At 45.0% G+C, this 21,845-nt stretch overlaps 1 protein-coding gene across 2 annotated transcripts in view; it reads left to right on the forward strand.

Annotated features, from left to right (window-relative positions):
* Positions 1-21,845, forward strand: part of LOC110514149 (venom factor) — a 28,583-nt gene that overhangs the window by 784 nt on the left and 5,954 nt on the right. For both annotated transcript variants that reach the window (XM_036942310.1, XM_036942311.1), the window contains exons 5-37: positions 227-419; positions 1,117-1,291; positions 1,409-1,479; positions 1,604-1,695; positions 2,109-2,191; positions 2,338-2,425; positions 3,300-3,402; positions 3,547-3,661; positions 3,922-4,037; positions 4,313-4,456; positions 4,747-4,962; positions 6,427-6,627; positions 6,896-7,054; positions 7,368-7,497; positions 11,834-11,902; positions 12,051-12,180; positions 12,289-12,440; positions 13,441-13,648; positions 14,591-14,676; positions 15,067-15,206; positions 15,691-15,900; positions 16,047-16,113; positions 16,220-16,306; positions 17,493-17,772; positions 18,353-18,512; positions 18,658-18,774; positions 19,767-19,920; positions 20,042-20,205; positions 20,385-20,537; positions 20,699-20,758; positions 20,896-20,986; positions 21,100-21,151; positions 21,340-21,427. In XM_036942310.1, the coding sequence (XP_036798205.1) occupies positions 227-419; positions 1,117-1,291; positions 1,409-1,479; positions 1,604-1,695; positions 2,109-2,191; positions 2,338-2,425; positions 3,300-3,402; positions 3,547-3,661; positions 3,922-4,037; positions 4,313-4,456; positions 4,747-4,962; positions 6,427-6,627; positions 6,896-7,054; positions 7,368-7,497; positions 11,834-11,902; positions 12,051-12,180; positions 12,289-12,440; positions 13,441-13,648; positions 14,591-14,676; positions 15,067-15,206; positions 15,691-15,900; positions 16,047-16,113; positions 16,220-16,306; positions 17,493-17,772; positions 18,353-18,512; positions 18,658-18,774; positions 19,767-19,920; positions 20,042-20,205; positions 20,385-20,537; positions 20,699-20,758; positions 20,896-20,986; positions 21,100-21,151; positions 21,340-21,427 (4,354 nt within the window). The remainder of the gene's footprint in view (positions 1-226; positions 420-1,116; positions 1,292-1,408; positions 1,480-1,603; positions 1,696-2,108; positions 2,192-2,337; positions 2,426-3,299; positions 3,403-3,546; positions 3,662-3,921; positions 4,038-4,312; positions 4,457-4,746; positions 4,963-6,426; positions 6,628-6,895; positions 7,055-7,367; positions 7,498-11,833; positions 11,903-12,050; positions 12,181-12,288; positions 12,441-13,440; positions 13,649-14,590; positions 14,677-15,066; positions 15,207-15,690; positions 15,901-16,046; positions 16,114-16,219; positions 16,307-17,492; positions 17,773-18,352; positions 18,513-18,657; positions 18,775-19,766; positions 19,921-20,041; positions 20,206-20,384; positions 20,538-20,698; positions 20,759-20,895; positions 20,987-21,099; positions 21,152-21,339; positions 21,428-21,845) is intronic.

Below are 21,845 nucleotides of genomic sequence, written 5' to 3' on the forward strand. Positions count from 1 at the left end.
AAAGTATCTAGATAAGCACAAAAAGGCAATCCTTTCGGTTACTAAAATACTACTCTACTGTATGCATGTCAAAGTTTGCCAAATGGGTAAGATTATAAAATAAAAAAGTGATCTTCTCACTCTCTCTTCCTCTCCCTCCTTAATCTTCTCCCTGTTCTCCCTCTCATCCCTTCTCCTCTCTCTTGTACCTCCACCCTCGCCTCCTCTGTTGTCCCCCTCACCCCAGGTTCATCCTCCTAGCCCCTAACATTCTGAGAACAGACAGTGAGGAGTCAATCTATTTAGAATCCCATGGCCTTAACAGCCCTGTCACCGTCACCATAACAGTCCATGACTACCCGGAGAGGAGGTACCAGCTCCTGCAGGACACCGTCACACTCGGCCCGGTGAACAGCTACCACACCCTCAAGATCATAAAGGTGATTCAGTTCAATTCACTACACCCTCAAGATCATAAAGGTGATTCAGTTCAATACACCACACCCTCAAGATCATACAAGTGATTCCATTAGATTCAGTTCAATACACCACACCCTCAAGATTATACAAGTGATTCCATTAGATTCAGTTCAATACACCACAACCTCAAGATCATACAAGTGATTCCATTAGATTCAGTTCAATACACCACACCCTCAAGATCATACAAGTGATTCCATTAGATTCAGTTCAATACACCACACCCTCAAGATCATACAGGTGATTCCATTAGATTCAGTTCAATACACCACACCCTCAAGATCATACAGGTGATTCCATTAGATTCAGTTCAATTCACCACACCCTCAAGACTAGACCATACAGGTGATTCCGTTAGATTCAGTTCAATTCACCACACCCTCAAGACCATACAGGTGATTCCATTAGATTCAGTTCAATTCACCACACCCTCAAGATCATACAGGTGATTCCATTAGATTCAGTTCAATTCACCACACCCTCAAGAGTAGACCATACAGGTGATTAAGACTTGTCATGAGTATGTATGTCCCCTGTATAATGCCTTATTATACGGTCTTTATGATCCAGAATAAATAACTGCCATTTTGACTGAACCTCCAATACATTATAAAGGCTAATATCTGCTTATAAAATACTTCTTCTTCCCCCTCCCAGCTCCCCTCAAAGCGTCTGGACAAGGGGAATGAGGAGTCCTCCAGGAACCAGTATGTGTATGTGAAAGCAGAGTTTGGGGGCTACCACGAAGCTGAACAGGTTGTTATGGTCTCCTTCCACTCTGGATACATCTTCATCCAGACAGACAAGCCCCTCTACAAACCTGGAGACACTGGTGAGGGGGATGAGGGAGAGAGAGAAAGACAGTTCTCAATGACATGTTAGGTTCATGTGAATGATGAATGGCGTCTCCGTCTGTCTGATCGCTCTCTCTCTCCCTCTCTCTCTGCAGTACGCTGCAGGGCCTTTGTGTCTACACCTACCTTCCAGGCCATCAACAGCTCCATCACCATTGAATTCCAGGTGGCTAAAATTTAATCACATGCCCTTTAGCCTACATGTCTTAAATTATAGAAAGTAACACTTCATTATGTTTTAGAAATACAAATATTTCATACGATTTAAGGTGTGTGTGTGTGTGTGTCAGAATTCAGACGGCGTCGTGGTGAAACAGACCTCCAGGACCATAGCTAAGAATGGAATCTTTGCTGATACTCACGTTCTACCTGACATAGTCAAGTGAGTCAGGAACATCATGACGTTTCTAGCCTGGTATGAGGATTCTAGACTGGTATGAGGATTCTAGCCTGATATGAGGATTCTAGCCTGATATGAGGATTCGAGCCTGATATGAGGATTCTAGCCTGATATGAGGATTCTAGCCTGATATGAGGATTCTAGCCTGGTTTTCAAATATGTAACACTTTGCTTTATAAATCATGATGCCGCCTGGTCATAATGCTCTATGAATGTAGTCATTATGAGCAGTTATAACTCATACGCCGTTATAAATGTGCTTGGAATACTGTATGAAGAGGATGTCCATACAAAGTGTTACCCCTATCCTACTGCCATTTACTAATGCTAATACGTGTGTTTGTGTGTGTGTGTTTGTGTGTGTGTGTGTGTGTGTTTGTGTGTGTCTGTCATAGTGAGGGAACGTGGAAGATCATTGCAAAATTTGACAACTGGCAACAGAACAAGTTCAGTAGTGAGTTTGACGTGAAGAAATACGGTAGGTGGAAGGGCTTTGTAAATATGTCTGCACGTGCCTGTGCGTCATTCAACGTGGTTCCCTCTCCATATTATTATCCATATTATTACTCGTTGAGCTAAAGCCTGGGCAGAAGCTTGGGGAGCTAACACAATGCTCTGTTGCAGTGCTGCCTGCTTTCAATGTCACACTGACTCCCAAGAAACCCTTCCTCCGTCTGGATGATACTGAGCTGGTGGTGGAGATCACAGCCAGGTTAGTAACACTAAAGTAGACCTACTGTATTGCTTATTAATGTGTTATGTATGGTTTATGAAACCCTTATGTAGGTCCCCTTCAGACAAAGTGTTACTAATGCCGGGTTCATGACATTTCAGATACTCAGCACCTCAAGAGTTAAAATTAAGCTTCCTGTTGGTTGATTCTGATACTTCCCAAGTGGGAAACTCGGATATCATCGTTCTACAACGAGTAAGCAAGTCGGAAATATCAGTTTCCCGACAGGACGTGAAAGCGACATTAACACTGTAATAATAGTTGTGATAATGGATAATTGTCACAAAAATAGCTCACCCATCATAGAACGACTGTTGACTTGAATGGAAATGTCTGTTCCAGTAATTCTAGCTCTATGGTAACAGCTGCCTGTTTGGTGAGGCCGTTCTAGTAATTGTATTTCTATGGTCACAGCTACCTGTATGGTGAGGCTGTTCTAGTAATTGTATTTCTTTGGTCACAGCTACCTGTATGGTGAGGCCGTTCTAGTAATTGTATTTCTATGGTCACAGATACCTGTATGGTGAGGCCGTTCTAGTAATTGTATTTCTATGGTCACAGATACCTGTATGGTGAGGCCGTTCTAGTAATTGTATTTCTATGGTCACAGCTACCTTATGGTGAGGCCGTTCTAGTAATTGTATTTCTATGGTCACAGCTACCTTATGGTGAGGCCGTTCTAGTAATTGTATTTCTATGGTCACAGCTACCTGTATGGTGAGGCCGTTCTAGTAATTGTATTTCTTTGGTCACAGCTACCTGAATGGTGAGGCCGTTCTAGTAATTGTATTTCTTTGGTCACAGATTCCTGTATGGTGAGGCCGTTCTAGTAATTGTATTTCTTTGGTCACAGATACCTGTATGGTGAAGATGTCCAGGGAACGGCCTACGTGATGTTTGGGGTGGAGGTGAACAAGGAGAAGAGGAGGTTACCATTGATCAAGCAGGTCACCAATGTGAGTACTGGTAGTACACTACATTATGAAGTGCTAGACCCTTTCCACAACTTAAAGTCATACACACCTCACACATCAAAGGAAGATCAATTCAGCGTAAAGTGTAAACATACAACAACTGCCATTTTCCTTCCTTCATTTCAGCTGCAGCAAGGCACCGCTACATTGACCATGGCGGAGATCAGGAAGGCCTACCCCGACCTCAGCTCCCTGGTTGGAAGCTCTATTTACGTCAAGGCCTCAGTGCTGACCAAATCAGGTAAGGTCAATAAAGTTTTGTTGAATTAAATTACAATGGACCTTCGAATGAAAAAGGTCAGATGCAGGCTATCCAAAACCTGATGACTTACGTTAGCTTCCCAAGCTAATGCCTAGGTTAGAACCCAGTCCATCAAACTATGGTAGGATTGATTTAAAACCTTGCTTGAGACCTAAAGACTTGTGGTAGCTCCCCAAGCTAATGCCTAAACTTTGACTCAGCGGGCTAACACAGTGTTGTATCTTTCTACTCCTCTATAGGCAGTGACCTGGTGGAAGCAGAGAAGTCTGGTATTAAGATAGTGAAGTCCCCTTACGTCCTCTCCTTCATAGAAACACCAAAGTACTACAAGCCTGGCTTGCCCTTCGACATCATGGTAAACTCACAACATCAACGCCTGATAGACAGAAAGGATCAACCTTATGGGAGATAAGAGCCATAGAGATGCAATATAATAATATCATTCTGAGATAAGAGAGTCTGGTTCAGATCCAGGTATAAAGTGTTTTATATCTCTACCAGGTTCTTCTAACTAGCCTCGTTCTACCATCCTCATCTCACAAGCTTACATTCTGTTAAAAGAAACGAGAGCGCAGTGGTCAGGGTGGTGGATCAGGTTACCTTCTAACGGGTTCTAACGGTGTTCTTCAGATCCAGGTGAGTTTCCAGGATGGTTCCCCGGCTCATAACGTCCCGGTCCAGGTGAGCCTCCTGGCCAACCCAATCACCAGCCACCGTGGCACCATCAGGACCGCCATCAACATGCCTGCTGAGCTAGGCCCTCAGATCATCACTGTGAGTACCGCTAACAGGGCTTATAACCAGCTATAACCTGCTATAACCTTCTATAATCACACTCAGTAGAGCTAATGGTGCTTATAATCAAGTATAACCAGCTATATCCACCATCAGTAATGCCCTAAGCAGTTATAACAACTATCGGTTCTTAGTGTTCATAAGCAAAACTTTGCCTGTCTGTTTCTGTGTACTTGTGTACGTGTGTGTATCTGTGTATGGCTGTGCGAGCATGTGTGCGTGTGTGTCTTGGTTTTCATGTGTGTGTCCTGTAAATCCTAAACACACAGGCTGAGACCAAACAGACGGGCCTACAGCCAGAGCAGCAGGCCAGACAGCAGATGACCCTTCACCCCTACACACCCTTTGACCAACAGAGACAGAACTACCTGTATATCTCCACTGGGACCACCACAGTCTCTCTGGGGCAGAGCCTTGGCCTCAGTCTACACATCAACACTGCCGATAAGGCCCACAGGGAACTCATCACTCACCTCACATACCTGGTGAGTGGATATAGTCGAATGGAGTAGCATACAATTGAATGGAACAGCTGGTGAGTGCAAACTGAAATGGTCCAGATTTTTTACAATCCAAAATCAAGTCTTTTCAAGTTACTCCTGTATATTTATATTTTCAACCATATGTTGGTACCGTATATAGCTTAAACATTTACATACAGTGGGGAGAACAAGTATTTGATAACACTGCCGATTTTGCAGGTTTTCCTACTTACAAAGCATGTAGAGGTCTGTCATTTTTTATCATAGGTACACATCAACTGTGAGAGACGGAATCTAAAGAAAAAAATCCAGAAAATCACATTGTATGATTTTTAAGTAATTAATTTGCATTTTATTGCATGACATAAGTATTTGATCACCTACCAACCAGTAAGAATTCCGTCTCTCACAGACCTGTTAGTTTTTCTTTAAGAAGCCCTCCTGTTCTCCACTCATTACCTGTATTAACTGCACCTGTTTGAACTCATTACCTGTATAAAAGACACCTGTCCACACACTCAATCAAACAGACTCCAACCTCTCCACAATGGCCCAGACCAGAGAGCTGTGTAAGGACATCAGGGATAAAATTGTAGACCTGCACAAGGCTGGGATGGGCTACAGGACAATAGGCAAGCAGCTTGGTGAGAAGGCAACAGTACAACCCCAAGGACACCATCCCAACCGTGAAGCATGGAGGTGGAAACATCATTCTTTGGGGATGCTTTTCTGCAAAATGGACAGGACGACTGCACCGTATTGAGGGGAGGATGGATGGGGCCATGTATCGCGAGATCTTGGCCAACAACCTCCTTCCCTCAGTAAGAGCATTGAAGATGGGTTGTAGCTGGGTCTTCCAGCATGACAACAACCCGAAACACACAGCCAGGGCAACTAAGGAGTGGCTCCGTAAGAAGCATCTCAAGGTCCTGGAGTGGCCTAGCCAGTCTCCAGACCTGAACCCAATAGAAAATCTTTGGAGGGAGCTGAAAGTCCATATTGCCCAGCGACAGCCCCGAAACCTGAAGGATCTGGAGAAGGTCTGTATGGAGGAGTGGGCCAAAATCCCTGCTGCAGTGTGTGCAAACCTGGTCAAGAACTACAGGACGTGTATGATCTCTGTAATTGCAAACAAAGGTTTCTCTACCAAATATTAAGTTATGCTTTTCTGATGTATCAAATACTTATGTCATGCAATAAAATGCTAATGAATTACTTAAAAATCATACAATGTGATTTTCTGGATTTTTGTTTTAGATTCCGTCTATCACAGTTGAAGTATACCTAGGATAAAAATTACAGACCTCTACATGCTTTGTAAGTAGGAAAACCTGCAAAATCGGCAGTATATCAAATACTTGTTCTCCCCACTGTAGTTGTAGCTCTGTCTTCAAAATGTACCTTTGTCTGTCCCCAAAGGAAATATTTAGTGAACAAAATGAAGTGTGTCTCAAACTCCTCCTACAGGTGTTGAACAAGGGCAAAATCATCGTTGCCAAGAGACTAGAGGTCGGAGGTCAGGACATGACCAACATTCTGTTGACCGTTACCAAGGAGATGATGCCCTCATTTCGCGTTGTGGCATTCTACATGCTGCCGTGGGCGGGGACGTCGGAGGTGGTGGCTGATTCTGTGTGGGTGGATGTGGAGGATGCCTGTGTTGGGGCGGTGAGTGGACTGGACAACTCAGGGAAAGGGTTCAACTACCAGCTTCTCATGTTCCACTCTCTTTCCTCTCATTTCAATTCAATTCAATGTAAAGGCTTTATTGGCATGGGAAACATATGTCAACACTGCCAAAGCAAGTGAAGTAGATAACAAACAAAAGTGAAATAAACAATACAAATTAACAGTAAACATTACACTCACAGAAGTTCCAAATTAATAAAGACAATTCAAATATCATTGCCCCCCCCCCCCCCCCCCCCCGCCCCAGTTGAGTGTTGGTCCAGCTGGCTCCAGGCCCTCAGAGTACTACCACCCAGGGAGAGGGTTCAACTTCCAGGTGAGAGGAGACCCAGGAGCCATGGTCAGTCTGGTGGTGGTGGACAACGCTGTGTTCCTGCTCAACAGACAGAGGCTCACACAGAGGAAGGTGAGGGAGACTGTGTGGGTCTGTGGAAATCAATAGACAGAGACACAGAGAGGAGAGTAATGGGGACAGTGGAGGGGTCAGTCGATCAGCCAATCATCTGAAGCTACCATCTGGATAACACACCTCTGACTCCTCTCCTCTGACCCCTCTCCTCTGACTCCTCTCCTCTGACCCCTCTTTCTCTGACTCCTCTGACCCCTCTTTCTCTGACTCCTCTGACCCCTCTTCTCTGATTCCTCTGACCCCTCTTCTCTGACTCCTCTGACCCCTCTCCTCTGACCCCTCTCCTCTGACTCCTCTTTGCCCCCATCAGATTTGGCAGGTGGTGGAAGGGGGGGACATAGGCTGTACCCACGGTGGGGGCAGCAACAGCATGGGTGTCTTCACTGACGCTGGACTACTGTTTTACTCCAACACTGGTGGAGCCACCTCTTCTAGACAAGGTAGCACACAACGCAGGCGCACATACACAGACAGACAGACAGACAGACAGACAGACAGACAGACAGACAGACAGACAGACAGACAGACAGACAGACAGACAGACAGACACACAGACACACACAGGAAGAGCCACCTTCTTTTGATTAATACGAGGAAAGAGGGTAACATCAGTCCTCTAATGGTTAATACGAGGAAAGAGGGTAACATCAGTCCTCTAATGGTTAATACGTGGAAAGAGGGTAACATCAGTCCTCTGATGGTTAATACGAGGAAAGAGGGTCACATCAGTCCTCTAATGGTTAATACGAGGAAAGAGGGTAACATCAGTCCTCTAATGGTTAATACGAGGAAAGAGGGTAACATCAGTCCTCTAATGGTTAATACGTGGAAAGAGGGTAACATCAGTCCTCTGATGGTTAATACGAGGAAAGAGGGTAACATCAGTCCTCTGATGGTTAATACGAGGAAAGAGGGTAACATCAGTCCTCTGATGGTTAATACGAGGAAAGAGGGTAACATCAGTCCTCTAATGGTTAATACGAGGAAAGAGGGTAACATCAGTCCTCTAATGGTTAATACGTGGAAAGAGGGTAACATCAGTCCTCTGATGGTTAATACGAGGAAAGAGGGTCACATCAGTCCTCTAATGGTTAATACGAGGAAAGAGGGTAACATCAGTCCTCTAATGGTTAATACGAGGAAAGAGGGTAACATCAGTCCTCTAATGGTTAATACGTGGAAAGAGGGTAACATCAGTCCTCTGATGGTTAATACGAGGAAAGAGGGTAACATCAGTCCTCTGATGGTTAATACGAGGAAAGAGGGTAACATCAGTCCTCTGATGGTTAATACGAGGAAAGAGGGTAACATCAGTCCTCTGATGGTTAATACGAGGAAAGAGGATAACATCAGTTCTCTAATGGTTAATACGAGGAAAGAGGGTAACATCAGTCCTCTAATGGTTAATACGAGGAAAGAAGGTAACATCAGTCCTCTAATGGTTAATACGAGGAAAGAGGGTAACATCAGTCCTCTAATGGTTAATATGATGAAAGAGGGTAACATCAGTCCTCTGATGGTTAATACGAGGAAAGAGGGTAACATCAGTCCTCTAATGATTAATACGAGGAAAGAGGGTAACATCAGTCCTCTAATGGTTGTTGTCTTAGGTCTCTCTTTATGTAGTGTTGTGTTGTCTTAGGTCTCTCTGTATGTAGTGTTATGTTGTCTTAGGTCTCTCTGTATGTAGTGTTGTGTTGTCTTAGGTCTCTCTGTATGTAGTGTTGTGTTGTCTTAGGTCTCTCTGTATGTAGTGTTGTGCTGTCTTAGGTCTCTATTTATGTAGTGTGGTGTTGTCTTAGGTCTCTCTGTATGTATTGTTGTGTTGTCTTAGATCTCTCTGTATGTAGTGTTGTGTTGTCTAAGGTCTCTCTGTATGTAGTGTTGTCTTAGGTCTGTCTTTATGTAGTGTTGTGTTGTCTTAGGTCTCTCTGTATGTAGTGTTGTGTTGTCTTAGGTCTCTCTGTATGTAGTGTTGTGTTGTCTTAGGTCTCTCTGTATGTAGTGTTGTGTTGTCTTAGGACTCTCTTTATGTAGTGTTGTGTTGTCTTAGGTCTCTCTGTATGTAGTGTTGTGTTGTCTTAGGTCTCTCTGTATGTAGTGTTGTGTTGTCTTAGGTCTGTCTTTATGTAGTGTTGTGGTGTCTCTCTTTATGTAGTGTTGTGTTATATTAGGTCTGTCTTTATGTAGTGTTGTGGTGTCTCTCTTTATGTAGTGTTGTGTTATATTAGGTCTGTCTTTATGTAGTGTTTTCTTGTCTTAGGTCTCTCTTTATGTAGTGTTGTGTTGTCTTAGGTCTCTCTTTATGTAGTGTTGTGTTGTCTTAGGTCTCTCTTTATGTAGTGTGGTGTTGTCTTAGGTCTCTCTGTATGTAGTGTTGTGTTGTCTTAGGTCTCTCTGTATGTAGTGTTGTGTTGTCTTAGGTCTCTCTGTATGTAGTGTTGTGTTGACTTAGGTCTCTCTGTATGTTGTGTTGTCTTAGGTCTGTCTTTATGTAGTGTTGTCTTAGGTCTCTCTGTATGTAGTGTTGTGTTGTCTTAGGTCTGTCTTTATGTAGTGTTGTGTTGTCTTAGGTCTGTCTTTATGTAGTGTTGTGTTGTCTTAGGTCTCTCTGTATGTAGTGTTGTGTTGACTTAGGTCTCTCTGTATGTAGTGTTGTGTTGTCTTAGGTCTGTCTTTATGTAGTGTTGTGTTGTCTTAGGTCTCTCTGTATGTAGTGTTGTGTTGACTTAGGTCTCTCTGTATGTAGTGTTGTGTTGTCTTAGGTCTGTCTTTATGTAGTGTTGTGTTGTCTTAGGTCTCTCTGTATGTAGTGTTGTGTTGTCTTAGGTCTGTCTTTATGTAGTGTTGTGTTGTCTTAGGTCTGTCTTTATGTAGTGTTGTGTTGTCTTAGGTCTCTCTTTATGTAGTGTTGTGGTGTCTGAGGTCTCTCTTTATGTAGTGTTGTGTTGTCTGAGGTCTGTCTTTCTATAGTGTTGTGTTGTCTTAGGTCTCTCTTTATGTAGTGTTGTGTTGTCTTAGGTCTCTCTTTATGTAGTGTTGTGTTGTCTTAGGTCTCTCTTTATGTAGTGTTGTGTTGTCTGTCTTTATGTAGTGTTGTGTTGTCTTAGGTCTCTCTTTATGTAGTGTAGTGTTGTCTTAGGTTTCTCTTTATGTAGTGTTGTGTTGTCTGTCTTTATGTAGTGTTGTGTTGTCTTAGGTCTCTCTGTATGTAGTGTTGTGTTGTCTTAGGTCTGTCTTTATGTAGTGTTGTGTTGTCTTAGGTCTCTCTTTATGTAGTGTTGTGTTGTCTGTCTTTATGTAGTGTTGTGTTGTCTTAGGTCTGTCTTTATGTAGTGTAGTGTTGTCTTAGGTCTCTCTTTATGTAGTGTTGTGTTGTCTTAGGTCTCTCTTTATGTAGTGTTGTGTTGTCTTAGGTCTGTCTTTATGTAGTGTTGTGTTGTCTTAGGTCTCTCTTTATGTAGTGTTGTGTTGTCTGTCTTTATGTAGAGTTGTGTTGTCTTAGGTCTGTCTTTATGTAGTGTTGTGTTGTCTTAGGTCTCTTTTTATGTAGTGTTGTGTTGTCTGTCTTTATGTAGTGTTGTGTTGTCTTAGGTCTCTCTTTATGTAGTGTTGTGTTGTCTTAGGTCTGTCTTTATGTAGTGTTGTGTTGTCTGTCTTTATGTAGTGTTGTGTTGTCTTAGGTCTGTCTTTATGTAGTGTTGTGTTGTCTGAGGTCTCTCTGTATGTAGTGTTGTGTTGTCTTAGGTCTCTCTGTATGTAGTGTTGTGTTGTCTTAGGTCTCTCTTTATGTAGTGTTGTGTTGTCTGTCTTTATGTAGTGTTGTGTTGTCTTAGGTCTGTCTTTATGTAGTGTTGTGTTGTCTTAGGTCTCTCTTTATGTAGTGTTGTGTTGTCTTAGGTCTCTCTTTATGTAGTGTTGTGTTGTCTTAGGTTTCTCTTTATGTAGTGTAGTGTTGTCTTAGGTTTCTCTTTATGTAGTGTTGTGTTGTCTGTCTTTATGTAGTGTTGTGTTGTCTGTCTTTATGTAGTGTTGTGTTGTCTTAGTTCTCTCTGTATGTAGTGAAGTGTTGTCTTAGGTTTCTCTTTATGTAGTGTTGTGTTGTCTTAGGTCTCTCTTTATGTAGTGTTGTGTTGTCTGTCTTTATGTAGTGTTGTGTTGTCTTAGGTCTGTCTTTATGTAGTGTAGTGTTGTCTTAGGTCTCTCTTTATGTAGTGTTGTGTTGTCTGTCTTTATGTAGTGTAGTGTTGTCTTAGGTTTCTCTTTATTTAGTGTTGTGTTGTCTTAGGTCTCTCTTTATGTAGTGTTGTGTTGTCTGTCTTTATGTAGTGTTGTGTTGTCTTAGATCTGTCTTTATGTAGTGTAGTGTTGTCTTAGGTCTCTCTTTATGTAGTGTTGTGCTGTCTGTCTTTATGTAGTGTTGTGTTGTCTGTCTTGTCGTGATGTGTTTTGTCCTATATTTTTATTTAACTCATTTTAGTTTTAATCCCCGCCCCCACAGAAGGCCTTTTGCCTTTTGGTAGGCCGTCATTGTAAATAAGAATTTGTTCTTAACTGACTTGCCTAGTTAAATCAAGGTTACATGGCCTTTGCAGGCATCCAAAGGCCATGTTTGTAATGTTGTGTTTGTTTACTGTGAGCCTGCAGGGAAGATTAGTTAAAGCAAAACATTCCAGAGTCGCCCAATCATGAGTTTGAGTAAAACAGACCAGTGGTATAGACATCTGTGTTCCCCCCCCCCCCCCCCCCCCCCCCCCCCTTCCATCTCTTCTGCAGGCATGCAGTGCCCAGGGAGGTCCAGGAGGAGGCGCTCTGCTGAGATGTTGCAACGCAGAACTCTACTGGGTCAGTGACAGAAAAAGTGCTATGTTCATTTTTGGTTGATGTATGGAATGATTCATTGATTGAGTGGGGGACTGATTTATTGACGGAAAGGTGGATCGATTGATTGATTGATAGATAGATGGTTCTGAGCTCTCTCTCTTCCCCACAGAGAACCACTACAGAGAGAAGCTGTTGCGTCAGTGTTGTAAGGATGGCCTGAGAGAGATCCCCATGCCTTACTCCTGCACCCGACGCTCCCTCTACATCACTGAGGGATGGGAATGCATCAAGGCCTTCAGGTACTGAGTTGAGTTCAATTGAGCTGAGCTGAGTTGAGTTGAATTGAGTTGTTGAGTTGAGCTGAATTGAAGTGAAGTGCACTGAACAGAATTGTTTGGCACTTTCAGGTACTGCTGCTCCAAGTACAGGGGAGAGGAGTTTGACACCAGACTACCCCATACCACCACCATACCGCCTACCACCACAGATCTACTCAGGCTGACCCTGGACAGACACATTTTCCCCGAGATGCGAGAGACCATTGAGTTTGTTGAGCAGAGTCTGTGTGTTTTGATTCTACAAAGCTGCGTCCATAACATTCAATAATCAATTAATTGCACTTGTTCTTGCACCATGTGATTCATTATCAGTTGTAATCATGTATTTTTCTTCTCTATGCTCATGATCTATTTTCCTGCACCATATGACAGACAGTTAGTTGGAGATCAAAGCTCTTCTCTGGAGCCACCGAGCCTGAAGAGTGTGTCTTAACCCTGCTGTAGGGTTCATTGCTGCCAGCATTAGCAGGTCAAACAAATGACTAAAATGAATGAATCATGACTCTCGAGTCAGTCAAAAGAGTTGTTCAAAAATAATGAATTGTTCGCAAACTGCACATCACCAGTCAGCACGTAAAACAGCTTCGCCAGGCCAAATATCCACACTCCTTTCATGACACATGAATATCTGATCCCCTATTGAAACCTGGGGTTCCTACTTTACTTGTAAAATGACTGTCCATTACTTTCACTACAAGGTTTGAGGATATTTTTCAGTGCTCAGCAGGATTTCCTTGATTTGCTGGTAGGAACTAGTGTGGGAAATTGCTTGAAAGTTTTATGCTAACTATTAGTAAGGGGACACTAGGGTAAACTTGTCTTCTTATGGACCTGTTTGGATTAGTGATAACTTCTGTCCTCAGCATTTATCCCCATTCTGAATGTCTAAAGAATGTCCTTCTGAAATCTGAACACAGAAATACTGGACTTTTTCAACTCTTATTATGGTGGATTTGCATTTTTCTGGTCTCGGTCTTGGACCCCTCGCTCCCCTCCCGGTCTTAGTCTTGGACCCCTCGCTCCCCTCCCGGTCTTAGTCTTGGACCCCTCGTCTAATTTAATTTCATTCTAACCAGATCTAACTTCCGTCCAAGTGGCCCCTGTATGTTACAGCAGAGAACTGAGTTCAAACTGATTGATTGCTCAATTAATCCGTCAATCAATCGATTCATCCACTCATCCATCAAACAGAGTTTTAACATGTTTATTTTTTGGCATCAGGTGAAGAAATATTGAGCGAGTCTTTAGTGAGAATGGAATCCAAACCTGTTCTGGAAGGACAGAGAGGGTCTTTTGCTGAGGAAGAGGAGGAGGAAGAGGAGGATGACTTTATGGAGGAGAGTGAGGTGACAGTAAGGTCTAAGTTCTATGAGTCATGGCTGTGGAAAGACCTGCCGCTGCCCAGTGTGCCTGAGGACAGCAGAGACGGGTGAGTGAATGTGTGTCTGTCCTCTCACCCCTTTATAGAAAGGGACAGCAGTTGCCCTGCTCATAGGCTCAAGACTTGGTTTGAAACTGTGCTGAACTGTGCGTACTACAGGCTACTTCCTATGAGTAGGGCCAGGGGTTTTTCCTAACCACATGACCTGTCCAGGGAAAACTCTTTCTATGAGGGGTTGACCAGTTTTGTGATCCCAGTCGAAAGAGGAATAGGCCAAGCCACACTCCTCTCACCCTTAAAGGGATACTGCAAGGTTCTGGCAATTAAGCTAGTATTTTTTTTATTTGACCTTTATTTAACTAGGCAAGTCAGTTAAGAACAAATTCTCATTTTCAATGACGGCCACGGTGGGAACAGTGGGTTAACTGCCTTGTGTCAGCTCTGGGATTTGATCTAGCAGCCTTTCGGTTACTAGTCCAACGCTCTAACCACTAGGCTACCTGCCGCTCTGGTAGCCGCCTAGAACTTCCTTCATACTGCACATAGAGACACAGAAATGGTATCCACGAGTTCATTAGACTCTGGAGAAGTAGAAAAGGGCAAATTGACAGAATCTCGCAGTATCCCTTTGAAATGAAACGACCTACTCTGTAAATCCCCAGAGTTGCACCACAGTGGACTGGAGGTCACATTGAGACTGGCTGGGTTAACAGATCAGGAACAGCCTGGCCTTTTTTCATTCCCCCCCAAAAATAAACACTGTTGCACCATCGTGTACTGTCCCAGGGATATTTGTGTGTGTGTGTATTTATTTGTGCGCGTGCGTGTCACTGTTAGCATTGCATTAGGCAACGGCATCAATCGATCACAATCCACCAGTCTCTCTCTCTATTTACCTTCAAGATAATGTTTTACTGTGCTCATGCCACAAGCTGAGCTTACAAGAGGTCAACTCAATGGGATTCATTAGTTTGGGTCTGTTCCTTACAGGTTGGCAACGCTGCATGTGGAATCCATCTTCCCAGACACTATCACCCAGTGGGGGGTACTAGCCATCAGCTCCTCACCTGTAACAGGTAGACCCTTCCCTTCCCCTGGGGTAGCCATGGTAGCCATAGCCACGCCCTTGTTGGCAAGGTGAAACACCAATCAGAGGGCAAGGTGGAACTGTTACCATATCACTAACACCTGTCATGTCCAATCAGATCACCACATGTGCATAGGGTTTAGGATTTAAGGGGTCTATTTGGGATTGGGCCTAATTGTCAGTGGTCTAAAATGGCTTCCTCTCACTGTACCCATATTCAGTCATTTCCCAGGAGGAGTCCAGGTAGTATGCTAGTGAGGATACTGGTGCCATATGAGGAATACAACATATTGCTGTACAATTCTATCATTCTAACTAAAGCATGAAGTCCTCAACCACCTGCTGTTTGTTCATTTGAATCATTTTGTTTTTATTCCAGGTTTCTGCGTAGCCGAGCCGTGGAACGTGCGTGCGTGGAAGCGTTTCTTCGTGGACCTGAAGCTGCCGTACTCAGTAGCGAGGAACGAACACGTGGAGATCAAAGCTGTGCTCCATAACTATGGCGACGAGGACTTGGAGGCAAGCTCACCTCTGGCCTCTCACCCATGACTTCTATCTAATCCTCAAGCCGTACCTTAACCATCAGGCTGATGAATTAATATCTGAGGAAACCTCTATCTACCTACTACTCCCTCTACTCCCACCCGCTAGCTCCCCTCTGATCCCTTCCTGTCAGCCATTTTGTGTCTTAACCCTCCTAACCCTCCCATTACTGTCAGCCATTTTGTGTCTTAACCCTCCCATTACTGTCAGCCATTTTGTGTCTTAACCCTCCTAACCCTCCCATTACTGTCAGCCATTTTGTGTCTTAACCCTCCTAACCCTCCCATTACTGTCAGCCATTTTGTGTCTTGACCGTCCCAGTTTCCTCCTCTTTTCAGCTTACCTAGAAGCAATGGTGCTACTGAAGACGGAGGACATGTGAAATCCACCCAGTTCTGCTCACTTCCTCTCAGCCATTTTGTGTCTTGATCATCTCCGTTTCCTCCTCTACTCAACCCAGGTTAAGGTGGTGCTACTGAAGACAGAGGACATGTGCAGTGTGGCGTTCAATGGGAAACACACCCAGGAGGTGAGGTTGAAGGGCAGCTCGTCCCTGGTGGTTCCCTACACCATCATACCGCTCAAGGCCGGAGAGATGCTACTGGAGGTCCTTGCCATGGCCAAAGGGTTTATGGGTAGCGACGGGGTCAATAAGAAGCTACGCGTGGTGGTGGGTGACTATTTCAGATGTTAGTTAAAAAAATAAATAATAATAATAATAAAATAAATAAAATATATATAGCGACTGTGAATCAGTGTCCTTACCTAAGACACGAGGACCGGTATCTCAAAGCTGTTTTCAAAACCCTGTAACAGGTGGAAGGAGTGCAGAAGACTAAAGTGCAGAGTTTTGTATTGAATCCTTCTGTCAAGGGAGGGAACGGTGAGCAGAACTAAGACACTCATCATCTCTAACCCTAATGCTCACCATTACCATGTCCCCTTTAGAAACAGCCTTTACTAAGTATTCTTACTATGTTTCCCCCCAGATGGGAGGCAGGTAGTGGAGGTGGACAAAGTGGAGCTGGGCTCCCTGGTTCCAAACTCTCAACCAGAGACATTCATCAACATCAGGGGTAGGCCTAACTGAGAAACAAGGTTTACCTTATTAGACAGAGATGGTGGCTGGCGGGTGCCTCTAACCCTTTGGGTTGGTTATGGGCATTGTGAAGCCAAAGCAGCTGTGTGGACACATAACCTATTCTATTCCATTCCTTCCATTCTATTCTCTATTCTGCTCTCTCTACTCTACTCTGCTCTACTCTACTCTCTACTCTACTCTACTCTGCTCTACTCTACTCTACTCTGCTCTCTCCACTCTACTCTACTCTGCTCTCTCCTCTCTACTCTACTCTGCTCTCTCCACTCTCTACTCTACTCTGCTCTCTCCACTCTATACTCTACTTTGCTCTACTCTACTCTCTGCTCTACTCTACTCTCTACTCTACTCTGCTCTCTCCACTCTACTCTACTCTGCTCTCTCCACTCTACTCTACTCTGCTCTCTCCACTCTCTACTCTACTCTGCTCTCTCCACTCTATACTCTACTTTGCTCTACTCTACTCTCTACTCTACTCTGCTCTACTCTACTCTCTACTCTGCTCTCTCCACTCTCTACTCTACTCTGCTCTGCTCTCTCCACTCTACTCTACTCTGCTCTCTCCACTCTCTACTCTACTCTGCTCTCTCCACTCTATACTCTACTTTGCTCTACTCTACTCTCTACTCTACTCTGCTCTACTCTACTCTCTACTCTGCTCTCTCCACTCTCTACTCTACTCTGCTCCACTCTCTACTCTACTCTGCTCCACTCTCTACTCTACTCTGCTCTCTCCACTCTCTACTCTACTCTGCTCTCTCCACTCTCTACTCTACTCTGCTCTCTCCACTCTCTACACTACTCTGCTCTCTCCACTCTCTACTCTACTCTGCTCTACTCTACTCTGCTCTACTCTACTCTGCTCTCTCCATTCTCTACTCTACTCTGCTCTCTCCACTCTCTACTCTACTCTGCTCTACTCTACTCTGCTCTACTCTACTCTGCTCTCTCCACTCTCTACTCTACTCTACTCTGCTCTACTCTCTACTCTGCTCTGCTCTCTCCACTCTCTACTCTACTCTGCTCTACTCTACTCTGCTCTCTCCACTCTCTACTCTACTCTGCTTTACTCTACTCTGCTCTACTCTACTCTGCTCTCTCCACTCTCTACTCTACTCTGCTTTACTCTACTCTACTCTACTCTGCTCTGCTCCTCCCACCAGGTAACCTGTTGGCTGATACCATAGACAACAGTATCAGCGGTGACTCTCTGGCCTCTTTGATCCGTATGCCTGGTGGCTGTGTGGAACAGAACCTAGCCAGCATCACCCTGCCTCTTATAGCCACTGTCTACCTGGACCATTCCAACGACTGGGAGGCTGTAGGGGTGCAACGCAGGGTGGAGGCCATGAACTACATACAGAAAGGCTACCAGAAGCAGCTGGTGTATAAGAAGAAAGACGACTCTTACCCCCCCTACAGGAATGAAGGCACAAGCACATGGTATTGTTCAAATACATAGAAGAAGAAGAAGAATGTGTCAATCACAGAGTAATCTAAATAATACAATGGATTGTATTTGTAACCCTCACAGCCTCTCTCTCTACCTTTCCCCTTTTCTCTCTCTCTTTCTGTCTCCCTCTCCTCTCCCTCCCCCTCTCTCCCTTCCCCTCTACCTTCTCTTTCCCCACCTCGACCTCTCCCCCTCTCCCTCCACCCCTCTCCCTTCCCCCCACCCTCTCTTTCTCCCCCTCTCCCTCCACCCCTCTCCCTTCCCCCCACCCTCTCTTTCTCCCCCTCTCCCTTCCCCCCACCCTCTCTTTCTCCCCCTCTCCCTTCCCCCCACCCTCACTTTCTCCCCCTCTCCCTCCACCCCTCTCCCTTCCCCACCACCCTCGTTCTCTCCCTCTCCCTGCCCACCATCTCTTTCTCCCCCTCTCCCTTCACCCCTTTCCCTTCCCCCCACCCTCTCTTTCTCCCCCTCTACCTTCCCCACCACCCTCGTTCTCTCCCTCTCCCTGCCCACCATCTCTTTCTCCCCCTCTCCCCCACCCCCTCCCCCTCTCTCCCCTATCCCTTATAGGATCACAGCGTATGTAGTGAAGGTGTTCTCTATGGCTCGTCAGCTGGTAGGAGTGAGTGAACAGGACGTGTGTGGTCCTCTCCTCTACCTGATCAACAACAAACAGCAGACCACTGGATCTTTCAGAGAGGACAACCCTGTCTACACTACTACTATGACAGTAAGAAGAGACACACACACACGGGTGGATGCAGAAGCACGTGCGCACAAATACACACATGGACTGATGTGCGCACACATTCACACTCTAACAGACAGGGAGAGATCTGGGACTGAAGTCTGATAACAGCTTCTCTCTTCTCCAGGGTGGAGTACAAGGTGCAGAGTCTCAGTCCACTCTCACAGCCTTTGTCCTGATAGCCATGACTGAAGCCACCAAGGGTACAGAACTCAACTGCAATGGAGCTGGCCACACCATCAAGGTAAGCCGGTCCCAGAACCGGCAGAAACTGTTATATTGGGACGGGAGATAAGTCAGTTATTTATTTTTATTTATTTAACCTTTATTTAACTAGGCAAGTCAATTAAGAACAAATTCTTATTTACAATGTGGGTTGTTCAGGGGCAAAACAACCAATTTTATTTATTTTTTTGTTTTTTGTTGTTGAATTTTTACCCCTTTTTCTCCCCAATGTCGTGGTATCCAATTGTTTAGTAGCTACTATCTTGTCTCATCGCTACAACTCCTGTACGGGCTCGGGAGAGACGAAGGATAAAAGTCATGCGTCCTCCGATACACAACCCAACCAAGCCGCACTGCTTCTTAACACAGCGCGCATCCAACCCGGAAGCCAGCCGCACCAATGTGTCGGAGGAAACACCGTGCACTTGGCAACCTTGGTTAGCGTGCACTGCGCCCGTCCCGCCACAGGAGTCCCTGGTGCGCGATGAGACAAGGATTTCCCTACCGGCCAAACCCTCCCTAACTCGGACGACGCTAGGCCAATTGTGCGCGAACCCAGAGTCTCTGGTGGCACAACTGGCGCTGCAGTACAGCGCCCTTAACCACTGCGCCACCCGGGAGGACCTAAGACCAAATTGTTGTATAGGGGCAAAATGACCTTGTCAGCTGGGGGATTCGATCCCAACGCTCTAACCACTAGGCTACCTGATGCCCCAGTTAGAAGTAAGTTAGTCATCTGTGAGTAGGATGCGTTTTTACCTGCCTCCCCTGGTGGATCTTGGATTTCGTTGTCCGACCTGTTATCACGCTACGTTTGCATGCGCCATGGCTGACCATGAATCCAACCGGTGTAAATGGCATGTCGGTGTTGGGAAATGGGGCTTTCCTGCCAACTCTTTTGTGTTAAAATTCAGGTTTGTTCTTTATCCCTCTGCTCATATAAGAATGGAATTAATAAGCCACCAAACTAATGGATAGACAGTGAAGTTGTATTCTATTGTATTGTATTAGAATGGGATCCAGAATGCTGCCAACTATCTGAGGAGCACGTATGGTAGTCTGAAGAGGCCCTACTCTCTGGCCATCTCTGCCTACGCTCTGTCTCTGGTTGACGAGACACCTTCACTGTTCTTTAAAACCCTGCTACTCAAAGCTGCCTCTCCAGGTAGGGAAATGTCTGTTTGTCTCTGTTTCTCTCTCTCTCCCCCCCTCTCTCTGCTGTCCTTCACTGTTATTCTCTCCCCCTCTCCTCCCTCCCTCCTTCCTCCCTCTCTCCCCTCCTCCAGACGGTACCCATTGGCCAGACAGTGAGAACCGCCTGTTCACTCTGGAAGCGACGGGCTACGCCCTGCTAGCCCTGGTGAAGAGTCATCACATGACTGAAGCCGCCGCACCTTTCGAGTGGCTCAATGAGCAGCGCCGCAGGGGCGGGGGCTACGGATCCACCCAGGTACTGAGTGACATCATTGGAAACGAGTATTGCATGATGTCAGTGAGCTGAGTTTATGTCAACAGTGTTATTGCAGGTTGTCACTAACCAGTCCAGTTTGTTGCCCTCCGCCATTTGGATCTCCACACAATCCAGTACATCTTTTATAATAATCTTTCTGCTTCCTCTCTCTCCCCCAGCCCACCATGGTTGTTCTGCAGGGTCTGTCTGGGTACCTGATGAAGAAACCTCCCAATGACCTGAGTCTCCAGGTGGACCTGAGCATCCAGGGCCGCAGCGACCAGCGCTACCACTTTGACCCCAGGACCTCCTACGTGGCACGCTCCTCCAGGGTAGGAGGGATGCTGTTCTCTCTTCCTCTCTCTCTCTTTCACCATTTCTTCTCTCCCAACCTACCTGTATCTGATGTCAAATATGTGGCCTAGTTTTAGGAACCATGATGTATGATGTTCCTCTTTCACCATCTCCCCTCTTCTGTGGGGTTTTCACTCAGGCTCCTATAGACCAGGGATTCAGAGTGGAGGCCAAAGGGAAGGGGCAAGGTATACTAGAGGTATGACCACAACACATGTCTATGGCCATTAGTCAATGCATGATAGTAGAGCTTGTCTATGATCATCTTGTCACATTGATGTATGACGTCATATTTGTTTGTGTTGTCACTTCCTGGTCTAATGACCTCTGACCTAGGTGGTGACCTACTACAACGAGCTCCCTGAGATGCATGAGAAGAGCAGCTGCAAGAACTTTGATTTGGACGTGACCATCGCAGAATCTAGTGGTAGGTTAATCCAGCTCTCAATCTCCATTTGTATCTTAATCTTAATCTCAATCTTAGTCTCAATCCCAGTCTCAAATCTTAAACTCAATGTTTTTTTTTAACCCCGTTGACAGAAAAACCTCCACCAGATGCAGAGAAGTCCTACAGGATCACTATTAATGTCAGGTGAGATTATGCAGTACTATGTTGAATGTCTAGGCTACCTGGCAGTCTGTCTTTTCATACTCTCCTTTGGTCCCCTCTGGGAAATACACTAGGGGACTTACTGTTATTGGATAACACTTGAGTCTCTACTTTTTCATTCCATCTTCCTCTTCATTCTACTATTCTCTCTCTCTCTTTCCTTCCTCCAGGGCACTGGGACTAAGGGAGGTCAGGATGGTTGTTCTGGACATCAGTCTTCCTACTGGGTTCGTGCCAGAGAATGAAGACCTGGAGATGGTACTGGAACCCACGTTAAAGGGACAGTTCACCCCAATTACTAAGTTACACATTGGTTTCCTTACCCTGTCAACCGTCTATGGACAAGTTATGACAGCAATCCATGCTTTGGTTTTATTTCCCTGGCACTGTTTCCAGATGCTAACGTTTTAGCAGGTGTAGCACAAGTCCAATTCAAGTCATGGGACCGATATGTTTTATTTGTTTTGCACCTCGTATCCAAATCATCGGAAAGTATCTAACACTTATTGTGAAGCTCAACAAAGTCACTTACAGAGGATTTGAACATGATGCCAAAAAATGCTAATATCGGACCCATTACTTTAATGAGATTTGCGCCACAAATGCTAAACGCTAAAGGGGATTTGTGCCACATATGCATTTGGAAACAGTGTCAGGGAAACTAAATCAAAGCATG

The sequence above is a fragment of the Oncorhynchus mykiss genome, chromosome 13 (assembly GCF_013265735.2).
Source record: "Oncorhynchus mykiss isolate Arlee chromosome 13, USDA_OmykA_1.1, whole genome shotgun sequence".
NCBI classification, from domain to species: domain Eukaryota; kingdom Metazoa; phylum Chordata; class Actinopteri; order Salmoniformes; family Salmonidae; genus Oncorhynchus; species Oncorhynchus mykiss.